This window comes from Salmo salar, chromosome 14, assembly GCF_965601325.2.
Source record: "Salmo salar chromosome 14, fSalSal1, whole genome shotgun sequence".
In the NCBI taxonomy this organism is placed as follows: Eukaryota; Metazoa; Chordata; class Actinopteri; order Salmoniformes; family Salmonidae; genus Salmo; species Salmo salar.
Genome location: NC_138304.1, coordinates 29166650 through 29178871, shown reverse-complemented (window position 1 = coordinate 29178871; position 12222 = coordinate 29166650). Strand labels below are relative to the sequence as shown.

The 12222-nt window shown below is 42.2% G+C and overlaps 1 protein-coding gene across 2 annotated transcripts in view; it reads right to left on the bottom strand.

Moving 5' to 3' along the window:
* Nucleotides 1–8165, bottom strand: part of LOC106569196 (hypoxanthine-guanine phosphoribosyltransferase) — a 34408-nt gene extending 26243 nt beyond the window's left edge. For both annotated transcript variants that reach the window (XM_014140306.3, XM_014140308.3), the window contains exons 1-4: nucleotides 8006–8165; nucleotides 7697–7803; nucleotides 5043–5226; nucleotides 4682–4747 (exon numbers count right to left, since the gene is read on the bottom strand). In XM_014140306.3, coding sequence (XP_013995781.1) covers nucleotides 4682–4747; nucleotides 5043–5226; nucleotides 7697–7803; nucleotides 8006–8056 — 408 coding nt within the window. In that variant the 5' untranslated portion in view covers nucleotides 8057–8165. The remainder of the gene's footprint in view (nucleotides 1–4681; nucleotides 4748–5042; nucleotides 5227–7696; nucleotides 7804–8005) is intronic.
* Nucleotides 8166–12222: the final 4057 nt, after the last annotated feature.

Below are 12222 nucleotides of genomic sequence, written 5' to 3'. Positions count from 1 at the left end.
CTTGCTTTTAGCGACCCAGCAGAAAATATTTTGGGGATTGTCTCTGGACTCTGTAGCCTGTTCACTGTGGAGAGAGACGGCTTTTCGCCACTGCCTTTCATTGTTTTGCCCGGCAACATCAGTCACGTACTGGATGTGTCCGAGGCTTCTTGGGCTCATGGCCTCCATGATTGTGGTAGTTCCGCTTAGTCTCCTCCTCATGCGAGACTTCCAGTGTTGGGTGACCTCTGTCCGCTTGGACCGGTCTCTCCACCGGCACGTGTTTCTCTCTGCAAAGTGTCAATCGGCACTTAAATGCTGGAGATTTGCAAGCTGCCCTACTGGGAGAGTCTTCATGCACAAGTAGTAACAACGAATGCATCACTACAGGGATGGGGGGGCAGTCCACGAAGGGCGTACAGTGAACGGCGTATGGTCAGAATCTATAAGTACAGTCCATATCAACATTCTCGAGCTCTACACTGTGTTACTAGCCCTCAGGCACTTCCGTCCATTCCTACAGGGCCAACATGTCCTGGTCAGGTCGGACAATAAGTCTATGGTGGCTTATATCAACTGCCAAGGACGAATGCGCTCTAATCAACCTCACTCTCTGGTGAGAGAGATCTTGCTATGGAGCAGAGAAGATCTGTTGTCTCTCAGAACAACGCATGTGCCAGGCAGACTAAACTCAGGTGCGGATTTACTGTCGCGGTGGAACACCCTACCAGGGGAGTGGCGAGGTGTCGATGCGGTGTGGGGGCGTTATGGCAGGGCTTCCGTCGATATTAACGCATCGCAGGAAAACACACACTGTCACTTGTTCTTCGAGATGAGAGATCACAACGCTCATCTAGGTGTGGACGCGCTGGCCCACAAGTGGCTATACGTGCTCCTGTACACTTTCCCTCCAGTGGGCCTGATCCCCCCCCCCCCCACTCTGGAGAGAGTGAGAGCAAACAGTCTACCCCTCATCCTGATAGCCCCGCATTGGTCCGGGAAGCCATGGCAGAGATTGTACATCTCCTGTACGCGCAATCATGGCGCCTTCCACAGCCCAGGGATCTGCTATCCCAAACAGAGGACGAAATAAACTCAGCAAAAAAAGAAATCCCTTTTTCAGGACCCTGTCTTTCAAAGATAATTCGTAAAAATCAAAATAGCTTCACAGATCTTCATTGTAAAGGGTTTAAATACTGTTTCCCATGCTTGTTCAATGAAACATAAACTATTAATGAACATGCAGCTGTGAAACGGTCGTTAACACTAACAGTTTACAGATGGTAGGGAATTAAGGTCACAGTTATGAAAACTTAGGACACTAAAGAGGCCTTTCTACTGACTCTGAAAAACACCAAAAGAAAGATGCCCAGGGTCCCTGCTCATCTCCGTGAACGTGCCTTAACTTCTCTAGGGTAGGGGGCAGTATTTTGACGTCTGGATGAAAGGCGTGCCCGTAGTAAACTGCCTGCTACTCAGGCTCAGAAGGTAGGATATGCATATTATTAGTAGATTTGGATAGAAAACACTCTGAAGTTTCTAAAACTGTTTGAATGATGTCTGTGAGTATAACATAACTCATATGGCAGGCAAAAACCTGAGAAAAATCCAACCAGGAAGTGTGGAAATCTGAGGTTTGTTGTTTTTCAAGTGATTGCCTATACAGTATACAGTGACTTAGGGTTCATTTTGCACTTCCTAAGGCTTCCACTAGCTGTCAACAGTCTTTAGAACGTTGTTTCATGCTGCGCTGTACTCAGATTATTGAAAAATTTGCTTTCGCCGTAAAGCTTTTTTGAAATCTGACACAGCGGTTGCATTAAGGAGAAGTGTATCTATAATTCTTTGAATAACTGTTGAATATTTTATCAACGTTTATGATGAGTATTTCTGTAAATTGATGTGCTCATTCACCGGAAGTTTTGGGAGGCAAAACATTTCTGAACATTACGCGCCAATGTAAAATGGGGTTTATGGATATAAATATGAAATTTATCGAGCAAAACATACATGTATTGTGTAACAAGAAGTCCTATGAGTGCCATCTGATGAAGATCATCAACGGTTAGTGATTAATTTTAGCTGTATTTCTGTTTTTTGTGACGCCTCTCCTTGCTTGGAAAATGGCTGTGTGGTTTTTCTTGTCTCGGCGCTGTCCGAACATAATCTAATGTTATGCTTTCGCAGTAAAGCCTTTTTGAAATCGGACAATGTGGTTGGATTAACGAGAAGTGTATCCTTAAGATGGGATATAATAGTTGTATGTTTGAGAAATTTGAATTATGAGATTTTTGTTGTTTTGAATTTGCCGTCCTGCTATTTCACTGGCTGTTGAATAGTGTGTCCCGCAGGTGGGACGCTAGGTGTAACAACACCTGCACAGGATCGGTACATCTGAACACCACACCTACGGGACAGGTACAGGATGGCAACAACTGCCTGAGTTACACCAGGAACGCACAATCCCTCCATCAGTGCTCAGACTGTCCACAATAGGCTGAGAGAGGCTGGACTGAGGGCTTGTAGGCCTGTTGTAAGATAGGTCATCACCAGACATCACCGGCAACAACGTCGCCTATGGGCACAAACCCATCGTCGCTGGACCAGACAGGACTGGCAAAAAGTACTCTTCACTGACGAGTCGCGGTTTTGTCTCACCAGGGGTGATGGTCGGATTCGTGTTTATTGTCGAAGGAATGAGCGTTACACCGAGGCTTGTACTCTGGAGCGGGATCGATTTGGAGGTGGAGGGTCCGTCATGGTCTGGGGCAGTGTGTCACAGCATCATCGGACTGAGCTTGTTGTCATTGCAGGCAATCTCAACGCTGTGTGTTACAGGGAAGACATCCTCCTCCCTCATGTGGTACCCTTCCTACAGGCTCATCCTGACATGACCCTCCTGGATGTCAATGCAACCAGCCATACTGCTCGTTTTGTGCGTGATTTTCTGCAAGACAGGAATGTCAGTGTTCTGCCATGGCCAGCGAAGAGCCCGAATCTTAATCCCATTGAGCACGTCTGGGACCTGTTGGATCGGAGGGTGAGGGCTAGGGCCATTCCCCCCAGAAATGTCCGGGAACTTGCAGGTGCCTTGGTGGAAGAGTTGGGTAATATCTCACAGCAAGAACTGGCAAATCTGGTGCAGTCCATGAGGAGGAGATGCAATGCAATACTTAATGCAGCTGGTGGCCACACCAGATACTGACTGTTACTTTTGGTTTTGATCCCCCCTTTGTTCAGGGACACATTATTCCATTTATGTTAGTCACATGTGTGTGGAACTTGTTCAGTTTATGTCTTATGTCTCAGTTGTTGAATCTTATGTTCATACAAATAATTACACATGTTAAGTTTGCTGAAAAAATACGCAGTTGACAGTGCGAGGACGTTTTTTATACACACTACCGTTCAAAAGTTTGGGGTCACTTAAAAATGTCCTTGTTTTCCATAAAAACATACATTAAATAAGTTGCAAGATGAATAGGAAATATAGTCAAAACGTTGACATGGTTATAAACATTATTATTAATTGAAATAATAATTGTGTCCTTCAAACTTTGCTTTCATCAAAGACCTCCATTTGCAGCCTTGCAGACCTTTGGCATTCTAGTTGTTAATTTGTTGAGGTAATCTGAAGAGATTTCACCCCATCTCCCAGAAGTTGGATTGGCTTGATGGACACTTCTTACATACCATACGGTCAAGCTGCTCCCACAACAGATCAATAGGGTTGAGATCCGGTGACTGTGCTGACCACTCCATTATAGACGGAATACCAGATGACTGCTTCTTCCGTAAATAGTTCTTGCAGTTTGGAGCTGTGATTTGGGTCATTGTCCTGTTGTAGGAGAAAACTGGCTCCAATTAAGCGCTGTCCACGGGGAATGGCATGGCGTTGCAAAATGGAGTGATGGCCTGACTTCTTCAAGATCCTTTTTACCCTGTACAAATCTCCCACTTTACCACCACCAAAGCACCCCCAGACCATCACAGACCATCACAAGCACCCCCAGACACTAATTTACTTGTCCTCTTGCTCAGTTGTGCACCAGGGCCTCCCACTTCTCTTTCTATTCTGGTTAGAGCCAGTTTGCGCTGTTCTGTGAAGGGAGTAGTACATAGCGTTGTACAAGATCTTCTTGTATGGAATAGCCTTCATACAATTTCTTGTATGGAATAGCCTTCATTTCTCAGGACAAGAATAGACTGACGAGTTTCAGAAGAAAGTTATTTGTTTCTGGCCATTTTTAGCCTGTAATCGAACCCACAAATGCTGATGCTCCAGATACTCAACTAGTCTAAAGGCCAGTTTTATTGCTTTTTTAACGAGAACAACAGTTTTCAGCTGTGCTTACATAATTTCAAAAGGATTTTCTAATGATCAAGTAGCCTTTTAAAATGATAAACTTGGATTAGCTAACACAACGTGCCATCGGAACATAGGAATGATGGTTGCTGATACTGGGCCTGTGTACGCCTATGTAGATATTCCATTAAAAATCAGCTGTTTCCAGCTACAATAGTAATTTACATTAACATTAACAATTAACAATGTCTACACTGTATTTCTGGTCAATTTGATGTTATTTTAATGGACAAAAAAGTAGATTTTCTTTCAAAAACAAGGACATTTCTAAGTGACCCCAAACTTTTGAACGGTAGTATATATGTTATATTTATTGTGTACAGCAGGGCTACTTACCTTTCCAGTCAGGAAAGAGAGGTCTTCTGCTCCAACGATGTGGAGATCCTCTGTGGACTGATCATTCTACAAGAAAGGGAAAGATTTGGTCAAGTTTGGTGTAAAAGCTTACAGCAATATAGAACATTAATAATACTGTCATAACATAAAAAGTATATTAATGCCAGCTGTAAATGACAACAGCCATGACTGAAGCCCATACCAGGCATACAAGGACCGGAAAAAGAAACACTACAATTCAAGCTGTGACAATTTTACCTCAAGAAAAATGTATCTGATTTCACAGGGTCTTGGATTGGATTGCATGATGGAGGAATTTTCCACTTGTCCAGCATAAAAAAAGTGTTATTTAGAGCCTTACCACATAACTCTTGAGGCGGATGAAGTTGACACTCATGGGCAGAGTGTGGTCTGAGTTACGACTCAGTGCTTTGATCCTCTCCACCAAGTCAGCACAGAACTGGTACCCGGCTTTCAGAACACATAGCACCACAATGTCATGGTCGCCCAGGTCACCCATTATGTTACGGGCAAGCCGCTCTGTCCTGCAACACAAGTATGTGAAAGAAAGGAGTAAAGCCTGTCGCATGCTTTCCAGTCAAAAGAGTTTTATGACAATTCTATGACATTTTTGTTCATTTTGATGGTCGGCAGGTTTTTTTTCCGGCTCTTCGAGCACATTTTTTTATTTTTCTTGAGGCAAGTTGAAGTTCGGTAGGCGAAGTCTACACCCCTTCATCGGTGATTGGTCAACAGTACTGCTCCTAGCAGGAGTGGGAAATACAGTTAGGATTCTTCAATTAAGTGGTTTTTGTCATTCAACGAGACTTGCACATTTTTCCACTTAAGAAATACTTTGCCAAACATCTTAGTTAGATGTAAAATTGCGTGACTCACATGCTGACCAAACAGCCTCGGCGAGTGCGTCCACATTTTGACTTTGTCTAACCCCACCAGGCGTGTTCATGACATGCAGGTTAAAATACCAAAACCAATTGTGAACCAACTATATTAATTTGGGGTCAGGTCAAAACACACATGAAACCTTTCATTGACATTTAGCTTGCTTGCTGCTGTTGCTTGCTAATTTGTCCTGAGAGATAAACATTGGGTTGTTATTTTACCTGAGGTGCATATGGTCCTTTTTTTTGCTGGGTCTTTGTAGAATTTTGACCCATTTTGAGTCACAAAATCATGTGTGCTCTACTTCGACAATTAATCCACAGATAAATGGGGAAACGTAGTTAGTTTTTAGATAGGTTTGATTAATCTCTACTTGTTCATTCTTCTTCTTCTTCTGTGGATTTTATATTACCAACTTTAAGGTGCATTACCGCCACCAACTGGACTGGAGTGTGGACCTCATTTCTCTTTCAATCACCCACATGAGTTAGCATGCTCCTAAAAACCAATGAGTAGATAGATGGGAGAGGCAGAACTTGCAATTTGTCAAACATCTAAAATAGAACCAAGTTTTATTTTAGCATAGTTTATTTTAGTGACTGGCTACGCACACGCCCGTTGACACGCGCAACAGTTTGCATTAAATTATTGAATAACATGTATGTGTACATTCATTTTGCAATGCGGGCGGTTAAAAAGGGGTAAAAAAGCTAAATAACTAAGTTCTCTATGTCTTCACACTGCCCTTGCCTTTGAATGAGGACTCAACTCTTTTGCCAGTTCAGTTCACTTCTTTTTTTGTGATCCGAGTCCTCTTTGCATTCACATTGCTAGGTTTATAAAGTAACCAAGATCTTTTTCCAACATTCACTCAATGCACTCTGGGTTTTTACAAATTGCCGGTCAAGCCATTCCACCAGAAAAAGTTATCAGAAAGCTATATATACACACCTACCTACATTTTGGAAACGAATAGATTGCATTTAGTTAAAAGATGAGACATAATAATCGTAATCAGAAGATACCAATAATATTTACATGTCAATAGTAACAGAATAAATAGCATAAGAATAACTATAGATTAAATAATTATGTAATTGAAAACTGTACACTCATTTAGGCTACTGCCCCTTTAAGAGCTAGAATCAATTTTGTACCCAGTTGTAATTCTCATCAAATATTTTGTCTTCTCACACTTCTTCAAACCCCACAAGTGAATAAACAGCTTATAAAGCTGTCTTAGCTTATAGATCACATATTGCAACAAATAATTTGAACTAAAAACTGAATCTCTGGCCTCCCGAGTGTCGCAGCGGTTTAAGGCATTGCATCGCAGTGCTTCAGGCGGCACTACAGACCCGGGTTCGATCCCAGGCGGTGTCACAGCCGGCCGTGACTGGGAGACGCATGAGGCGGCGCACAATTGGCCCATTTGGCTCTTTTCTTTTTCCGAGCGAAGGTCTTTTAACCTTTTACTGCAGTGGGCTAAATCAGGGACACAGAGTGTTTCTTGGTAGTCTTAAACAAATGTACTTTGAAACAGAAATATACATATGGTTATAGACTTTTAAAAAAGAAGACACCTGTAACATGTCAGATATAGAGTTTGAATGTATTCAATTTTGAGTTTGTATCCCAATATTACACTTTATATAACAAAACAGTATGACATAGAAACACTTTTTTCTGCGGGTAATATGAATAACCTTCCACCCATGAGGCCACTAGAGGGCGATTTGGTCATTTGACTGCAGGAAAGGATTTTAAGTGATTATGCGAGTCACAGACATTCAAGTCGACTAGCCGACTTCTGCTAGGAGCAAACCGAACCTAGTATGCAGGCGCCTTTACTCAATCCAATCTCTCACCAAGCTGCCCTCCATCTCTATATGCTGTAGGTAGGCTATTGGCTTTGCTTTCTCACACACTCTGATAACATCCGATAATGGATTTTAATTACTTCCTTTCCTTGTCCCTTGTTCTGTTTGACCACTGAGGACTGGTCGACTGATAGTCTTGTAGTTTCCCAATGTCAGTGATCACACAGAAAGAAATATGCAAGTGAATTGGTATATAGGCCTAACGTTACTGCATTCATGCTATATAGTTTACCTGTCCATGATGACACCATGTGGGATGTAAACACACTCTAAATCTCCAGAATAGTGTTTTGGATAGTTAAAAAGCTCTAAACTGTAACCTGGCCAGTCATCGTTGATCTAGGAGGGAAAATATAGTATTCATTACAAATATTATTTACATGCAGTTTAAGTTCCATGCAAGCAAGAACACAGTAGACTACAACTTTAGCTACTTTGTTGCACATGAGGTTTACACATCATCATGCACTTATTTTATGTCGACCTCTATCACATCAGTTCGGTAGGCAATCACTTTCCCAACCAATTTCATTGTAATTACCACAATTCCTCCGTCTTTTCCGCCAGTTTGAATGGTCAAATCTTCTGCCATGTTGTTTTCTGGAACCCGAACTCGTTTTCAGATCCGCAGTACTCACAAGTCAGTCGCAGATCGTGGCGGAGTGTCGAATCACGAGGGAGGAGGAGCGCCACTGTGAAAGAATGTTCTCTTCTCGCTGAAACAAGCAATGCGTGAAATTGCCTGGAAACACAAAGTTGAATTGTATTGAATATGACGCTGGGCAGAAATTTACGTTTGAATCAGGAACGTTTCCTCTCACGACCTCTACATGCCAGAATGTTGAATACAATTATATTTTAACTTACTTTACAGCTTGCCCATACAGTTGGTCCTTTTGGCGGTAGGAATGTGAGACCATATCCCCATAAAAGTATAATTGTCAACTTTACAAGATGCTGGTAGTGCTCCCCTGAAGCATGCTACTAAGATAAAAAAAATAAATAATAATACATGCAAGAGATGCATGCATCGAGCTCGCTGTGATATACAGTTGAAGTCGGAAGTTTACATACACCTTAGCCAAATACATTTAAACTCAGTTTTTCACAATTCCTGACAAAGACAATACAAAGGGGGAAATATACCATGTATGTCAACTGTTCTATGGAGGGAGGTGTGTGTGTGTGTGTGTGTGTGTGTGTGTGACTCAGGGGCGAAAATCTGATATCAACTTTGGAGGGGACACCAAAAGTAGTGCTGTAACACATAGCCTACGTTTAATATGGTAAATGTATATTGAGGAACCAAAGAAATAAGGTGTTTGCCGTACTCCTAACTACCGGTACCCAAAACTACACAACTAATCACAACAGCAATACCATTGCCTTTAACAAATCTTAGTTCAGTCACCAGTTTAAGTTGAGAGTGGGGGTATCCATGGCATTTTCCAATTATGTTCCTATTTTACAAGTAAAAAAAATGGAGAACCTTTCATAATGTTGCCAAACAAAGACTCAACAAACTTACCTGAGACTCCCTGTCTCTGCCAGTCTGTCCCTGCATATCTGTCCCCAACTCTGCTGTCTGTGTGCCATCTGTTGCCTGCTCTGCCTAATGACATCATTGTGAAACATTTCCATTAGAATTTCATTTTTTTCTGATGAACATTTTATCAACTAGTCTTTGAGATATTAGGCTACTAGGGTTCTTACTTTGCGTTTTGGTGTACTGAAAAATACTCTGATGTCCGTCTTTTTTCTGCCATTTTTCTGCCATTTTTCTACCTGGTTGGCTACACACACAGTATGTAGGTTATTTACAGTAGGAGATGGGCTTCTATCATCTTATCTTCTATCATTCTATATGGGCTTCGATCTAAAAGGTAGCTAGCAAATGTGAAATGGATTGCAGTGACAAGAGTTGACAGCTGTATGAGTTCACCATTTACACAACATATGCTGCAACCTTTTGTAATTTTAATCGTTTGTTTCATATTGGCTGGCTTCTAACAATAGCTGAATTTGCAAAGCTAGCGAGCAGCAATTCAGTGGTGTTTGCTATAATCTTTGCTACCCGGGTTAAATAAAGGTGAAATAAAATATATAAATAAAAGTTCCCTTGCGACAATTTAGCTTTTGCAACGAGACCATTAAATATATTTAAAACAATGGTAGAAGAGAGTGTAGTTCTGTTCAGTTTATCGCTAACCTTATCACAAGGACTTTGAAGCACTAACTTACATGCATGCTGATCTTGGAATAAATTGACGATAGCAAAGATTCCATCTTTGACGACGCCACATAAATGGAATAGGTACTAGCTAGCTTAATAGGTAATATTTGCATGCTAGCTCTGCAAATTCAGCTAGTGTGTGTGCGCGATTGACTGGATTAACCTCACGTCAGTTACGTGCATTGAGTACCTTTCAGACAGTAGATACGACCTCTACGTTACCTAGCAAGCTAAGGAACTGGCAGTGGATGAAACCATTGTGAGGCAAAGGGTGGGGGGGTCGCAATCTTTTGAAACTTAAAAACGCGCTATTAAGTGTCTATAATCAGCACAATTGCTTTCATTGCGTATTATTAATATTATTTAAATTACATAGTTATGTTTCAGTGATATATTGGGGGGGACAAATCATATTTTTCCCAGGATGGGGGGGTCGTGTCCCCCCCGGGATTTCCGCCCCTGGTGTGACTGCATAAGAATGGGACAGTGAGGGAGGGTGAATATGTGTAGGAGGGTGGTAGAGAATGGGTGTCTATATGTTGTATGTGAATGAAGGAGAATGGACTAGTAAGTCGATGTAAGGATGGGTGTACATGTGTCGAAAAGGGGAGGGTGGGAAAAGACGGGAGGTTTTGACACGTTTGGCTTGGGTGGGCAAGGATGGGAGGTTGACTAGCTTGGCTTGGGTTGGCAAAAAAATTGAAATTGAATATTTAAAGAGGAGCTGGGTTGGAGAGGCCTATACTGCCACGTAATGTAGTAACAGCAGAGGTGTAGGCATCCTGATAAATAAGAATAACGCCTTTTCCCTTACATCCCAGCACACGGACCAAGAAGGACGTTTTTCTAATTTTAAATTGTATCTTACATGGTGAAAAATACACATTGATTTCATTGTATATCCCCCCCAGGGGCAAAACTGGTGTTTTTGCAGTTGAAGTCGGAAGTTTACATACACCTTAGCCAAATACAACTAAACTCAGTTTTTCACAATTCCTGACATTTAATCCTAGTAAAAATTCCCTGTCTTAGGTCAGTTAGGATCACCACTTTATTTTAAGAATGTGAAATGTCAGAATAATAGTAGAGAGAATGATTTATTTCAGCTTTTATTTCTTTCATCACATTCCCAGTGGGTCAGAAGTTTACATACACTCAACTAGTATTTGGTAGCATTGCCTTTAAATTGTTTAACTTGGGTCAAACATTTAGGGTAGCCTTCCACAAGCTTCCCACAATAAGTTGGGTGAATTTTGACCCATTCCTCCTGATGGAGCTGGTGTAACTGAGTCAGATTTTTAGGCCTCCTTGCTGACACAAGCTTTTTCAGTTCTGCCAACAAATGTTCTATAGGATTGAGGTCAGGGCTTTGTGATGGCCACTCCAATACCTTGACTTTGTTGTCCTTCAGCCATTTTGCCACAACTTTGGAAGTATGCTTGGGGTCGTTGTCCATTTGGAAGACCCATTTGCGACCAAGCTTTAACTTCCTGACTGATGTCTTGAGATGTTGCTTCAATATACAAGTCTCTCACCATTGCCGCCTGCTATAGACCACCCTCTGCCCCCAGCTGTGCTCTGGACACCATATGTGAACTGATTGCCCCCCATCTATCTTCAGAGCTCGTGCTGCGAGGTGACCTAAACTGGGACATGCTTAACACCCCAGCCATCCTACAATTTAAGCTTGATGCCCTCAATCTCACACAAATTATCACAAATTATCAATGAACCTACCAGGTACCACGGGCACCCTCATAGATATCATCCTAACCAACTTGCCCTCTAAATACACCTCTGCTGTTTTCAAGCAAGATCTCAGCGATCACTGCCTCATTGCCTGCATCCGTAATGGGTCAGTGGTCAAACGACCTCCAATCATCACTGTCAAATGCTCCCTGAAACACTTCAGTGAGCAGGCCTTTCTAGTCGACCTGGCCCAGGTATCCTGGAAGGATATTGACCTCATCCCGTCAGTAGAGGATGCCTGGTTATTTTTTTTAAATGCTTTCCTCACCATCTTAAATAAGCATGCCCCATTCAAGAAATGTTGAACCTGGAACAGATATAGCCCTTGGTTCTCTCCAGACCTGACTGCCCTTAACCAACAGAAAAACATCCTGTGGCGTTCTGCATTAGCATCGAACAGCCCCCGTGATATGCAACTTTTCAGGGAAGTTAGAAACCAATATACGCAGGCTGTTACAAAAGCCAAGGCTAGCTTTTTCAAGCAGAAATTTGCTTCCTGCAACACAAACTCAAAAACCTTCTGGGACACTGTAAAGTCCATGGAGAATATGAGCACCTCCTCCCAGCTGCCCACTGCACTGAGGATAGGAAACTCTATCACCACCGATAAATCCACTATAATTGAGAATTTCAATAAGCTTTTTTCTACGGCTAGCCATGCTTTCCACCTGGCTATCCCTACCCCGGTCAACAGCACTGCACCCCCCACAGCAACTTGCCCAAGCCTTCCCCATTTCTCCTTCTCCCAAATCCAGTAGGCTGATGTTCTGAAAGAG